At 34.2% G+C, this 16094-nt stretch overlaps 1 protein-coding gene across 1 annotated transcript in view; it reads right to left on the bottom strand.

Annotated features, from left to right (window-relative positions):
• Positions 1-16094, bottom strand: part of LOC129231391 (serine/threonine-protein phosphatase with EF-hands 2-like) — a 162996-nt gene that overhangs the window by 22647 nt on the left and 124255 nt on the right. The window contains exons 7-8 of the mRNA XM_054865694.1: positions 13430-13466; positions 11119-11268 (exon numbers count right to left, since the gene is read on the bottom strand). Of these exons, the coding sequence (XP_054721669.1) occupies positions 11119-11268; positions 13430-13466 (187 nt within the window). The remainder of the gene's footprint in view (positions 1-11118; positions 11269-13429; positions 13467-16094) is intronic.

Here is a 16094-nt window from a genome sequence, read left to right as displayed (position 1 = left end):
GAAAATGCCATTGAAAACCAGTTTAAATAAAATCCTGTTAAAATGCCCATTAATATTTTCATTTCAAACCTTGATATCTTGTATATATATAAAAATGGATGTATGGTTGTGGGTGTGTGGGTATGTGTGTATGTTCCTTATACAAATCCACAGTTTTCGTCGGATTTCTTCCAAATTTGGCACAAAGGTAAATTGTTGCTCAGGAATTCATATAGGCGGGGTTTTGGAATTTTAAAAAGACCCGAAGAGGTCTAATTTCATATTTTGAGTCATAAAATTGCTCTTTTCTGCACGAACGAATTTTTGTATAGTTATGAATTTAGTCTAAATGAAAAGCCCGTAAAAAAGTGCCCCAGATGCAGTTTCTTCAAAGATTAATTTTAATCATTAAATTTGTGAATCTTGGTTCAAAGCAAATATAAACGGTTATCAACATATAACCACCAGGAGCTATTTTAAATGCAATCAACACAAAACGTACCCTGAACGATGGCCGTCAATGCTGTTTAGCGATGCGCGTTAAAGCATGTTTGGCGAGAAAGCAGTAGATATAAGAAATTATGCTGTACATCGTTTCTTGAACTGCGACCTACGAAGCCAAGGGGTTCATTGATGATACTCATGGTTCTGCTTAACTTGAATGCTACCGTTAAATTACAATTTTTAAACATTGTGTAATTATAAAATCCACAGCAGTAAGGGTTGCGTGTAATTTTTGATCAGTGTTTTTCCCGTTAATAGCAGAGAAAGTACAAACATGTGTAAGGTAATAATATTGCATTCAATACTGACGTACAATCTTCGACTGTTTCAGCATTAGACTACTTTTATTAAAACCACATTTATTTCATCCTTGCAACAGAAATTTAATTTAATGTTCTATGATCCTTACGAAACCAATTTGCAATATATAAATTTTCTTTATACTATTCCTGGATTTACGCCGAATCTTTAAGTAATTCGGTTCAACTATAATCGATAACCTAATTCGGTTTAATAGAAGTCGCTCCAGGCTGTCAAAAAACAGGGGTAAAAGTACTAATCTATATATACAAAAATGGAAGTATGTTTGTGTGTGTATGTGCGCGTATGTTCCTTATACAAATCCAGTTTTAGTCGGATTTCTTCCAAATTTGGCACAGTGGTAAATTATTGCTCAAGAATTCATATAGGCTGGTTTTTGGAATTTAAAAAGATCCAAAGAGGTTAAAGTTTATATTTTTAATCATAAAAGGGCTGTTTTCGACATAAAGAATTTTCATATTGTTATGAGTTTGGTCTGAATGAAAAGCCTGTAAAAAATGCCCTAAATTAAATCTCTTCAAAGATAAACTGTAATCGTTAAATTTGTGAGCCTTGGTTCGAAGCAAATGAAAATGATTAGCGACTTATAACCACCAGGGGATATTTTAAATGCAATCAACACTAAAGGTATTCTCAGCGTTGGCCGTTAATGCCGATTTGCAACAAGCGTCGAGCATGGTTGGCAAGAAAACCGAACGAAATCGAAATGCTGCTGTTCAGCGTTTTTTGAACAGCATCCTGCAAAGCAGGAATGCATTGCGGTATCCGACAGTTCTACTTGCTTTGGTATTTCCGTAGCAGAATGGACGAACAAAATTATAGATCGGTATTTTCCGCATGAACAACCCAGAAAATACTAAAATTAGTTCGGTATCAGTAATTCATTCATTATCCATGTACAAGCTTCAACAATTTAATGTTGTATGGTCCTTGAAACCAACATGCATATGTTCTTTAAACTATTCAATGCTTTACGTCGGATCTTTACCTAATTCGGTTCAACTAAGTTAAATCACTCCAGACTATCACTATCAAAGAACAGGGGTAAAAAATACTAATATAGCAAATAAATTGCAAAATATTCTTTTTTGTGCATAGTAGCGTAGCTGGAATTTGTCTTTCAAGGGGGAAAGGAGGGTAATGACGTTTCTTTAATGCACATAAACTACCATACTAGGATTGCCATTGTGTACTAAAATTAAAGGTTGTGCACCTTTTTTATCCGCAAAACCACACGTAAATATAACTTGGCGGAATTCATGCAGTTTGGGAGGGTTGGAGTTTAAAGTTTGGAAAAAATGCAAATAAATATTAATTTAAATTTAAATTTTTAAACTGCAAACAATTGCTACGTTTTTTATATAAACAAATTTCTTCATTTGAAATTTCATATTACCTTAACGCTCGAGTAATAATACACCTGATGCAGCATCTTCCCCGACTAGCAATACTTTTAAATCTGTTAGCGGGTATGATGCAACTTTTGACATAGATATTATTATTAAAAAAGGAACAATATGAAGTTTTTTCTTCATCGTGAAATAAGTTGAACAAAACTACATTCCCAATTACAAAGCTCAGTTCGATAGCTGCTATTGTAAACAATCGAAAATTATTGGAAGTTTGTAGCTACCACTGAGCATTTCAACCGTCATTGAAGAAGTGCTGTAAGATATGAATGGAAAATTATCACTGTGATAGCTTAAACTCTCTTTAACAGTATAGGAGTAAGGTGAAACCCTTTGTATCTCACGTGTAACCACAATGGACCCTTTTTAAACTCCAAGAGATTGGAATCTTCAATGAGACTTCCGTTTTTTATCGCGAACAACAAGTCATAAAACCAGTCGATTAAGTGTTGTAAATGCATTTGAGATGTAACTATTTTCGATATAGATAGCTTTATGTTACTTGTCGGTTGGTTTCACTCACAAATGTAATTCTTCTTGCTGCTGGGAGGGGGACTAAAAAAAATATTTAGGAGAAAGTTTGTTGTTAAATTCATGGATCAGAAAAATTTGAATCATTTAAATTTTAAATTTTAAACTACGTTTCAAAACGTGAAATACTTTTTGTTTGCTTTTAAGCTGTGGATAAGGGGAAAAAAATATGCAACAAGATGCTGTAAAATATAAACAAAAGATTTGTCTATTATGCAGTTGTAAGTAGAAACAAGACGTTTATTTTTAATTTCAAGGCCTGCAAATAACTAAAAAAAAAATCTAACACGGATAGTGACCAAAATGCGCACGCCTACTTCTTTCTCTATAACGCAATTTAATTGACAGTTTTTAAATAGTTCGTTCAATAAGTTCACGTCCACCTACTCCCATTTTTATTGTTTTACATAACTGAAAATAATAACTGTAATGTAGTCAGTAGACCTATTCCCACCAGTCACGACGCCTGTGTCTCAATAAATTAAAATTTTGGTGTTCTCTAAGGAATAATATGTCTAAAGCAACAAACTAAAATACGTGTTCTCTCTACCTGCATCGGTGTGAGATATCGTGTATAACATTTACGGCAAGTATTAGGTTTTAAAAATTTGAACTAAAACTTAAATCTTGACAAATTTCAAATCGTTACAAGACATTAATATTACTGTCTAACTATCATTTTTACTTACGAAAATAGGAATTTGACGTCAATCGTCAAAAATGAAAATAAAATGTATCTGACGTGCATCTTTTTAGGAAAATTAGTTATCCAATTTTACTCTATAATTTGGCACTAAATCTCCATGTTATGAGCGGGCAGACACATTTTGTAAAGTTTTTTTTATAGTAAGCAAACTTTCTACGAAATGTGCTTGCTTGAAAACATACAAAATAACGTATCACTTAATATCTTCATTCGAAAAACACCGCCGGAAAATCCGGAAAAAGAAGTGTTATCGTCTATTAACAACACTGACTGAATTCTTTATTTTCTATACGGTGGACTATCTGTTTAGCGTTTGGACATTGAGGATGATTTTAAATTAATCTGAAAATATTGTAGCTGTGTCCAAGGAGACTATTTTGTATATATTTGTACCTGATAATAGGGATTGACTTTTTTTTGGGGGGAAGCTCACGACTCTTTCTAAGGAAACATTCAATGATTTATTTCCGAATAAAATGTACGTGAAAAGTACTGTTGCATTTTTTTAAGTCTTGGGGAAAACAAAACCTACAAAGGTGGCACAACGTTTTTCTTTCGAAGCATCACATAAAAGGTTGTCCCACGAGATGGGCAAAAGAGAATCATTTCTCTTTGCCATTAAGACAATTTATGTACCGCCCGTCTGATTCAACCTCAGACAACGTACCAGTGGACACTACAGATACTAGACAACATGCCTCATACTTTTTCGCTTTAAGTTGATGCTACTTTTTCGGCAAATGCTTGATTTTCTGTACTATGTAAAGTCTTTTGAAGATTTGAGCCTAGAGAGCAGTGTAAATGCAATATTTTACGCTCATTTAGATAGAATTCATTCGTGTTATTATCCAAAAGATATGTTGCATTGAAAAGCACCCGGGCAAAGCCGGGTAATAAGCTAGTTCTTAAATATAATGAATTTGTGTTATTCTAAAATTGTTTTCTTTATGGAAGAGGATGTTGGAGGTATAATAGCAGGCTGTCTCACTGTACCCCCATCATCAACATACTCCACTGTACCTCCAAAGCAATATTTTAAAACCCAGAGTCAAAAGTTTCACAAAATTAATTAATAAAATATAGAACATTACACGCATGCAACATATTAGGAAAAAACTATGACTACAACAAACAAGGAAAAAACTGTAAGAGTGAAGGCTTTCACGGCCGGTGTCAATCTTATGAAAGGATTCCGGGCTGTTGTGCCGTGGTCTGAGTGTATATTCTCCAAACGTTTCGGCTGCATCTGCGGCAGCCATCCTCAGTGGTTCCGAGTTCGTAACTTCCAGGGAAGAGACTTCTTGGCAACTGATGCAAGTGTCGAAGTGCTGTCAACATTTATAGGGCACGGGTCCTCTTGGTTCTGGACTGGGATTGGCTGGTGAACGTCTGAACACTTTCGTGATATGGAGCCATGGAAAAGACGAACTTCACCGATTCTTGACTCACATAAACAGCCAACATGAGAATATCCAATTTACGATGGAAACCGAAAACGACGGGAAGTTGCCTTTCCTGGATGTCTTAGTCAGTCGCAGAGATGACGGATCCCTAGGCCATCGTGTTTATCGCAAACCTACACATACTGATCGCTATCTACACAAGGACTCTAATCACCATCCTCGACAGAAGAGAGGTGTAATGAAAACTTTATTCGTGAGAGCCAACAGAATCTGCGAACCGACTGCTAACGAGCATGAAATTTCCCACCTCACAAATGTTTTCCAAGCCAACGGTTTTTCAAAGCAAGAGATCAAAAAAGCCTTCCACCCCAAAATAAAAAAACAGTCACTTAAAGAAGATCCGATCAAGTCCACTGCCTACCTCCCCTACGTTGAGGACGTCACTGATAGAATCGAAAGACTTCTGCGACGCCACAATATCAAGACTGTTTTCAAACCCACCCACCGAACCAGCGACTTATTACGATCTGTGAAAGATGCAAGAGATCCCTTGTCCGCCGCAGGTGTTTACAAGATTCCCTGTTCCTGCGGATCTACCTATATTGGAACTACTAAGAGAAGCGTCAACACTAGAATCAAAGAACATCAAAGAAATTGCCGACTAGGCCACACTCAGAAGTCAGCAGTCGCAGAACACACTTTTAGTGAGGGGAACCATGACATCAAATTCAAAGAGACAAAAATACTTTCAAGGACTTGCCATTATTATGCGAGATTGAACAGAGAAGCCATCTAGATATTCAAACATCCAAATAATTTCAACAAAAAAGAAGGAATAAAGATAAACAAGCTCTGGCATCCCATACTGAAAAGGATCAAAACAACAAGAACCTCCAGCCAATCAGAAACAAGGACGGACCTTCAGCTGAATCCCCAGCAGCCAATCCCCGAGCAGGAAAAGGAGAGCCTAAGCTCCAATCAGGAAGCGATGAAGACAGACGTTCACCAGCCAATCCCAGTCCAGAACCAAGAGGACCCGTGCCCTATAAATGTTGACAGCACTTCGACACTTGCATCAGTTGCCAAGAAGTCTCTTCCCTGGAAGTTACGAACTCGGAACCACTGAGGATGGCTGCCGCAGATGCAGCCGAAACGTTTGGAGAATATACACTCAGACCACGGCACAACAGCCCGGAATCCTTTCATAATATAAGGAAAAAACTATTACAGCTAATAAAGTTTCTGCTTTAAATTAACGCATTGATATTGATTATTAAACAATAATTTATGCCTAAATTTCAAAAGAAGTAAAATTTGCATGATTTATACAAGTGATAGCAAAAATTAGAAAAGGTTACTGATGACATGTGGCAGTGACTGGTCTCCACGGTGTTGTCGTGAATATATTTTAAAATATGACGTACTTTTAAACTTTTTTACATTCGAACTATAGGAAAAAATTCATTATTGTGTCCCGCAGTGCCTGCCCCCTTTTCCCTATCAGTCAGAGTGAAAAGAAAATAAGGAAGGAAACGTCTAATATAATAGAAAAACCAAAGCAGAAAATTTACAGGGTATGTACATGCTTTTTAGTTATTTCCATTATAACTACATCATTCTGCTTATTCCTCTTCACAGTACTGATAGAAAAAAAAAGTTTGGTCTTTTTGCCTGTCTTTAATAATGCATTATGCCAAAAATCTAACTGGTAGATATGGACGACATGCCACCAATCAAACTTTTAAATGAGTGTGCTAGTCACCTCATCCAGTCATTTGAAAGAGCATCGGAATTGCATCTAACTACTCTTAATGTCAAGCAAAAATAGCTTAGCTATTGATGAGTCATTTCTAAACTTTATACATTGAAATTATGTTATCCACTACACTTGGAAGACAGTGATGCTACTATAATCTTCATTGTATAGTTAAACAAAAACACGATTAGTACCATTCCACAAAAAAGCAGACATTTTTTCTTGCACGTGAAACCTTTATATTTCCAAAAAAAAAACTAGCAATTAACAAAACATTTTAATACACTAGGGTCTGGTGGGGGAAAGTGGTCAATGGGGTAAAGTGGTCATAATTCAAATAAATGGCTATAACTTGGAAATAAATGTTCGAATGAATGTGAAAATTTTATTTTAGAGTAGTGCAGTTAGAAACTACATTTTGAATACAAAATTTTACAACTGGCAAAATTTCATTTGGTAAAAAAAAATATTTTGTGTAATTATGAATTTTTTAAAAATCTAAACACCTTTTTTAACTTCCTTGGGAAATTTTGTTTATTAGAATTATGAACAGTTTGACTGCACAGGAAGCTTTCTACATGTCTCATGAACTCTTACTCATTAGCAGTTAGCTGAATCTATTTTGAATAATTTTTTAGAACAATTTTAGTAAGATGGGGTAAAGTGGTCATAATATTAGGCTTAACGAATATTGTTCTTCTAAAATCACTTAATCTTTAAGTACAAGGCAGATATAAATTAAATATTAATTTCACTTAATATGTATTGTTTTTACAGTAAACAAGGTTAAATATCTGAGTACATGCGCATGCATACGCATATACTCGTGTAGGCATGTATATATACGTATTCACATAAATGCACCAATAAACACGTATTTGGGTATCTTGTAGTATGTTATATCTATACAGATATACATTCGACTATACACGTATATACCCGCTTATACTCGTACATATACGAACACTTATATACTCAGGTAGATTCGCGTACGTACTCGGCGCGTATGTACAGACACTTACATACTAGCATATGATATACATGTATGCAGGGTGAATTTAAACTCTTGGGCAAATTTTTAAAAGGTGTTAGAGGGGAGGATAAGAAGTAAGAATCACACAAGAAACATATGGCCACAAACTCAACGCTGACGCGCTACATGCACGCAAAGCCAGAAACTAATGGATGCAAAACAGGTTACAAATATATTACAAAAAAAAAAAAAAATTACGCAACGACTTAAGAAAGTTTTAAAGTGATTGATGATTTTTTTTTTTTTTTTTGCAGCCGGCATCTGTAATACATGCGTCGCAATCACTCTGTTGCAATTACGAGACTTTTGAAAAACTTTCATCAGTCGCTGCGCCTTTCTTGCGATGTGTGTATTAGAGCTACTACGGGCCTTACTTTTTAACAACTGCTCTAAATATTTCTTAAAAACTAAATGTCGGTTAAAATCATCTTTGTGTAACAAATTTGTGATCTGTTTTGCTAACATCAGTTTATGATCTTTTGTGCATGTAGTGCGTCAGCGACCATAAGTTCCTTATGATTCTTTGCTTCTTATCCTCCCCTTTCACACCACTTAGATTTTGCCCAAGATCTTGGATTCACTCTGTAAGCATACATGTATATTAGCGGATATACTCGTAGATATACGTGGATACATGTACTGGTGTTTACACGTAAATGTACGTATATACGTCTAACAGGTATAGAATCGTGTTTACACGTAAGCATACGTATATACTCTTGCTTCCACATATATATACGTGAGTAGACACGCACCAAACCCGCACTGGATATATCCACGAATTAACTCGTGTATACCCGTATATATGTATGTAAGTACACTACTGATCATTAAAATTGCTACACCAAGAAGGAATAGTCTGAATGAAACAAAATTTTGCACACGTGATGGCAACATTGACACTAGAAAACGATTACGAAATGAAATCAAAATGATCATTTATTACTGGAAAAATCTCACATGAATGGAGGTTTAAGTACCATGTTGCGCCACCTCTAGTTGGAATTTAAGAATCGATATGGTCGAGCATTGAGGTACAGCAGTTTCGTACGATGTCTTACGTCTTCTCGTACCAGTTGCTGTAAACGCGCCACTAATTCGATCAAACTTACAGGCTGTCCAATTTACCGTCTCAAGTGATCCCAGATATGCTCGATTTGTGACAAGTCACAAATCGCAGACCAGAGCATCGCGCAGACCAGAAAAAGTGATAATGTGGAAGAGGAAATCCCTTAACACCCTTGCTGTGTGTGACTGAGCATTGTCATGTTAAAAAATGGCTCCTGGGAGCCCCGTCGTGAGTGATAACACGTATGAGTTTGATCGGATGAGTGGCACGTTTACAGCAACTATAGTACGAGATGACGCAAGATATCGTAGGAGTCTTATGTTGCAATGTCCGATTGTATCGCTTCGTATATCGTACATTCACGCTAGAGGTGGCTTAACAGGGAACTTAAACCTCCATTTATTCGAGATTTTTCCAACCATAAATGATCAATTTGCTTTAATTTTGTAATCACTTTCTAATGTCAATTTTGCTATCATGTGTGTAAAATTTAGCTTCATTCTGGCAATTTCTTCTTGGTGTAGCAATTTTAATGGCCAGTAGTGTATCTATGTACACTTATATATGCGTATATACGTCGACTATACACGTATATACTCAGAAACTCAGGTGTGCACGTATATACTCGAGATACATGTGCAAACACGCAAATGATGTTCGTTTGTGCGCGTATATACTCGCATATACACGTGACTCGTATATACTCGTATAGACGCATATACACTCCTGTAGGCAATCACGTATACATGCTTATATACTTGTGTATACACGAATATACTTGAGTAGGCACATGCATGCATCTGATGTATACATGTATTTATTCATATAGGAACATGTTTACTCATGTTTACACGACACGTATATACTCGTGCATATCCGCATATACTCGTACATATACTTGTAACTATAAAAATAACCGAAATATACAAATAATAGGGTTATTTGTAACAGTTTTGCAGCTATTTTTAACTATGACCACTTTACCCCATGCTATGACCACTTTCCCCCACCCCATGGGGTAAAGTGGTCATAAATACAATGGGAAATGAAAGTGTTATAAAACTACTTAAATCAATATTTTTTTTCCTGGAATTCAATGTACCGTGTTCTTTTATAATGCAATGTAAAATAACAACAAAAAAGTTGTAGTGTTTAAAGAATTTATTGTATTTATTATCCACCTAAGTTGAAAACCTACGATTTTATGACCACTTTACCCCACCAGACCCTATATTAACAAATAAAAAATATGTAAACAAAATAACCTAAAGCAAACTATTCTTTGACAAAAACCTTTTGTTCATTACATTTTAAAAATATAGCTTTTGAAATAAAAATAGAGGTGTCCCGTGCATGGACAAAATTTCTGTGTGGAATGTCTCTCTATTTGCATTTTTTCGGGACTTATTCTATAAAATAGTTAGTAGGAAAGAAAAGCATACATTTTAAAAGAATGTAACAAAATATTCAGTGGATACTTAGTTAGCATTTAGAAGTCTAAGCGGGGGCTCTCAGAACTTAGAATTTTCTATTCCCAAAAATTTAAACTGTTCGAATGGAACTCTAAATTTTGCCGAATTTAACCGAATAGAACTCCAAATTTCATCGAATGATGATAATTTTGCCCAATAGAACTCCAAATTTTGCTGAACCGTCGGACAAGATTTGCCGAATAAGGACATTTTTAGGAGGTCACAGTTGACCTCCCAGCGCTGAGTCTAAAACTCATGTCCAAAAAGTTGTTTTTTGATAGGTAAATTTCACTAAAAAATAACAATAAAAAAAGACCTAGTGAAAATATTTTTGCATAACGAATCGCGCAAGTAAAGTTAGCAAATTTATAACTCTCTGCTCTAAATAATTTGTGTATAAGTAAAACATGTAAGAAGAAATGTTGTCCAATCTGTCCCACAGGTGATGGTGAAATTACCCATAGAAGGATAACTTGATTGATTATTCAGGCAAGATCAGAATAAAAATTAATCTAAAAGGTAAACACACCGGTAGTGTAACAGGAAATATCCAACGTTGTTTAGAACAAATAAACATATTACAGAATACCCTGTTTCGGGGTTTCAAGAAACCCCTTTTTCAATTCAAAAGTGTGAGCTTCTAGATGTAAAGACACCCAGTAAAGTAGTGAGCAGTGCTTCAGTACATAGTGGCCACTTCAAGGTTTACATTTGAAAAAATAGGGTTCCAGGTGGCCAATGGATTCCACCATCCATTGGTGGCCAATGGATGGTGGGCCACCAATGGATTCAAAAGTGCAGGAGGTAATAACTCCTGCACGTTTTATGCAAACCTACTGAAGCACTAGCCACTACCGGTGCGTTTACCTTAATTCCTATTCGTGTAAAATTCAGTAAAATGTTTGATATTTTTTATGCTAAAGACAAATCTTTACTTTATGTCGATCAATGGCAGCGATGTCTTTTAAATTTGTAGAATCAGACACTCCTCCATGAACAACAAAAATTTTGTTGTCTATAATAGTTGCCAATGGTAGCCAGGCATAAAGATCTTCGGTCGCTCGTAGTATTTTTGCTGCATGTGTCTGCAAAAATTAAAGAGGTATTAATTCTTATATGGCTGGAGGTTTACTGAAGCAATTACACGTCGTGGTTACAATGAGAGTGGTGTAAGTCATCCGTATATTTTCGAGTAAATGAAGGTTTTGTAAAAAGATCTGCAAAAAAAATTATGGAAACTGCGTAAATTTAACTATAAGAGCAGTACAGTAAAATCCCGTTACAACGAATACGATTAAAACGAAATAACCGTTTCAAAAAATAATTTTTCAGTCCCGATTTAGTCTCCGTAACATTTTTTGAATTTCATTACAAAGAAATTCTATTTACAACAAACAAATTATGTGTCCCTTAAAGTTCGTTGTAACGGGATTTCACTGCATTTGTATTTAATGAATTGTTCCTTTTAAAAAATTATGAAGTTTCTTGAAACTAGCTTTGAAGCAACTTTATAGGACATAACTGTCATTTTACGCTTAAGATGTGTTGATACTGAAATAAATTTAAATGCAGTGAAACCCCGTTACAACAACCTTCAAGGAACCGTATGACTTGTTTGTTGTAAAGGGAATTTCGTTGTAATGAAATTCAAACAATGTAATGGAAACTGAACCGGGACTGAGAATTTATCTGGTTGAATCGTATTAATGATATTCGTTGTTACGTGATTTTACTGTACATGCAGAGACTGCTATAAATTAAGAAATATCACAAAAATCTTGCTTCTGGTCGAATCAGGGGCTTGGAAACCAACTCAAATGAACGGCAGTTCCGGTTAATAGGTAAATTTCTTATGCTCTTAGGAGCCAATATACTTTGGTATTTTTTTGTGCAATTGGTTCATTTGATAAAGGAACTAAAGAATAACCCAAATCCAACATTAACTCAAATCGTAAAAATTTTAACTTACACCGCTGTCACTCTAAACAGTCCACATATTCATTAGAAGAAACTTGATACGAAAAAGGATCCTGTTAAGACTAATGTGAAGTGGGTGTAAATCACTCGACAAATTGAATCATTGGCAAAATTCCGGCAGGGCGATATGTTAATTATCAACATGCAACTTATTTTTATTCATTCCTCGCGTTGACGGTAAGGGAAAAGTTTAGAAATGGAGAACTAGTGTTCTTTGTTTGCCGTCTTGTTATGCTAGAAACAATTTGGATAGTTATGGAATTACAGCATACATCTACGAGCTTTTAAGCAATTTATCTTGATTAATGAAGATTCATTAGTAGAAAATTATTACATTTGTATGCGTTTGTTACTCATTTATTAAGCAGTCAATTATTAGGGAAAGCGTTTGATGGTGAAAACTACAGTGTTCCTGTTCATACTTAGGATATTCTGGGAAATAAATTAATTTTTCTTAAATCAGTGTGAAAAATGATTGATAAACAGGTATGTTAAAAATTATGCACAATTTTATTCATCAAAGTACATTAAAAACTAATGATGCTGTTTTAGAAGTAAAAAAATGAATGAGATTATTTTTGTGCTTTGAATTTATTTGGAGTAACATTTGTTGAAGTAAGAAGAAACAAACTTTAAAAACATTTCGCTAAAAAGAAATATCTTAATGTCGCAAAAAAACATATAAAGTTCAAGACAAAATAAAAGCAGATCTCCAAAATTTTCAAGAGTCAAATGTCCCATTTTAAATTGATGGAATGGGTTTGATAAACATTTAGGTAAGTTTTTGAAAAGAAGATGTGAGGGTTTAGTTTCTTCACTTAATTTACAAGAAAACTGTTTAAGAAAGGATTTATCATTTTACCATCGTTCATAAATTGATAGCTAAAAACCACCCATGAATAATTATTCCATGAAGTCACTTACTTTCAAAAATTTTCTCTCCGAAAAGAGAACAATTTTTGTATTTACTCAAATGATTTTTCTTTGTATTCTTATCAACCCCTTTTAAATGAAAAACCTTTAAAATCTGCTATGAATTCAAGAGCAATTAATGTTCTTGACTACTACAGGAATTGCGATCTATTATAATATATTCACCTATTCACTTTACTTTTTTTGGTAAAATTTACTGTCAGATAATTCATAACTGTTTTCATTTTTTTCAACTTTTAAAATTATGAAAACAAAATCTCTATAAACTTCTCCAAGTTTTTTTTTTTTTTTTGATTCATTCATACTAGATTTTTAAGAAAAATAGAAATAACTTACCTTATATTTAACCATGATTTCTTTTAAAAAGCCATACCTGGAAAGTACAATAGTGAAACTAAGAATTATAAAATAAAAGTGAATTTTACAGTACAATTTTTGTTCCTTTAGTTGATTCAATTTAAATTTCATTTAGAGCAATTTGGGGTTTTAAAGGGAATTTCTTTAAGTTGGATAAAGTGGATGAAGGTAAGTTGACACCTTCAATTTTCCTGTAACTTTCAGGATATGTTAGTAGTATTGTGACAAAAATCACAACACTACTAATATATCCCCTTGTCTTTAAGCAATTAAATCCACAATACTACTAACACATCCTATTAATCTTTTCCGTCACACATGTTTAAAATATTTTTTAAATTTCAAAAAAAAAAAAATGCTCTGGAATCATTGAGAAGAGAAAAAATTTAACTAGTGAAGACTACCACTCCTGAAACCAAGACCCCGAGTCACGCAATAGATTTTAAAGCAAAGCAGTGGAAGACATCAGGTTTATTTCGCTTGTTTCACGCTAAAGTTACAACCAATCGTCGCTGTTGAGTCACGTGACTTGGGTCTTTGGGTCAGCTTTTGCTAAGCCAATGATTGGACTTTAACCCTCCATTTTAATTCCTGCTCTTAGCTTAGAATAAGTCAGATGGATTTATGCAATTGTATGTCAAGCTTGAAAAAAATTCTGCACTTCTACTTTTTACGGTGGGAGGTGGGACACCCACCATGCAACAAGCTCATGTCTAACTACGCGTTATTGCATTACAGAAAAATGGGTTAGGTTTGTAATGAATAAATAAAATATGCATTCTCAAATATTGTTCAGAAACACATTCAGTATGTACTTAGTGCATTATTTTTAATATTCATGTATTTTTCTAATTTAAAAAGATATAAATTAATGAAATAATAAGAAAGACATATTAAACCTCATTTGATAAACTTAAATACATTATGAAAAATTTCATATTTTTGCTTCAATTGAAAGGAGAAAGATCAAACTCCACATTCGGGTCACAGATCTCACAGTTCGTGAATATGTGTGCAGGGTATGGACCATATCCTCTACCCGATCTTTTGGTGTCTTAATAAGGATTCCGGAGTCCTAATCTGGCCAATCATGACCTTTATGAGCTACAAGACACTTTTCAGGTTTATAAAATCACAGACAAAATTGATGGTACGCAGTGACATTTCTTTTCGGATTCGTCAACTACATAAATGAGGATTTTTGGAAAAATTAACAACTTTCTTCTGCTGGTAAACTACAGTAAACCATGAGGAAAAAAAAATATGTAAAGTAAGCTCAAGCACTTTTGACAAAACTCTTTTGTAATAACTGTTGCCACACTTTCACCAGTTGATAAAAAATTGCTGATAACGCTATATCATCAGTGCTTTTGGATGACAGTAAAACCACGATCTCGCGAAGTTTCTTTATCCAGCCTGGAAAAAGGCGGAGTTTAGTTCAGGCGCAGTTTAGTCTAGGTGGAGTTTAGTCTAGGCAGAGTTTTGTCCAGGCGGAGTTATGTCCAAGCGAAGTTTTGACCTATAAGCTCTTCCCTAACTATTGCTTTTTTGTATTTCATGTTTTCTTAAATATTGCCTTTTTCACCTTCCTTTCATTTTTTGGAATGAATAAGAGTAAACCTTTTATTAGTTCTGAGAAAATGAGACTGAGAGTAATCCTACACTTGTATTTCATCGAAATAATAGCACCATTGCATAAAACATACAAATGAAAAAAAAAAAAAAAACCTTTTTTGCACAATTTGGAAACTCTTCAAAATTTCCCTTTGAAGTTTCGGGAACAAAAATGGCATTTCCATTTTACTCCTTCTTTCTACTCCTTTTTTCTTAATTTGTTTATGCAGCTAAGTATTTTGTAAACAGATTGTTTGATGGTAATGCTTCACACTTAAAATCTTGTTACACGCTAAAGAATTGGTGAAGCAAATTCAGGTGTTAGTGATTTATTTTTTGCTTTTTATTGCCACACACCCAGATATTCGACTACTGAAGTATCGTATTGAATTTAAATAATTAAAAATTTTCAAGAAAAAATCCAATACGCTAATAAGTAAAAGTATCACAGTCGAATCTTGGCTTACGCGAGGGATGCGTTTCACGACCCCTCACGTGAGTAGAAATTTCGCGTTGTGGAAAAGGGTGTGTACACGAATTTTTTAGAAATATCCCGCATTCTTATAGACACTTATAAACCCCCTCAAATGCAGTACTTAGAAAAAAAAACTGTTTTATTCAACATAAAATTCTGAAGATGCTCAAAATGAATGACCAATGGGTGGGAATAAAATAGGTGGGCATGAAATAAAGCAGCACGGTATGTTGTACAGAATGTAGTAATAATAAAACGCTGAGCAATAACTGTACTGTACTGGTCCAGTAATAAAATTTATGATTTAAAAATGAAAGTGATGATGAATTATGTTCCATGATCAGACTCTTATTCTTATCAAATACATATTTTTAAATACAGTTGCTTCATTGTTCTTTTAAATTAGTATCTAGTAATAATAATGCGCTGCACCATAACTGTATTATACAGTAGATCCAGTAATAATATTTATGATTTAAAAATGAAAGTGATGATGAATTATGCTCCATGATCAGACTGTTATTCTTATCTAATACATTTTTAAATACAGTTACT

Source organism: Uloborus diversus, chromosome 10 (assembly GCF_026930045.1).
Source record: "Uloborus diversus isolate 005 chromosome 10, Udiv.v.3.1, whole genome shotgun sequence".
Taxonomy (NCBI): Eukaryota; Metazoa; Arthropoda; class Arachnida; order Araneae; family Uloboridae; genus Uloborus; species Uloborus diversus.
The sequence above is the reverse complement of the archived record's forward strand: the minus strand, read 5'-3'. Positions and strand labels throughout refer to the sequence as shown.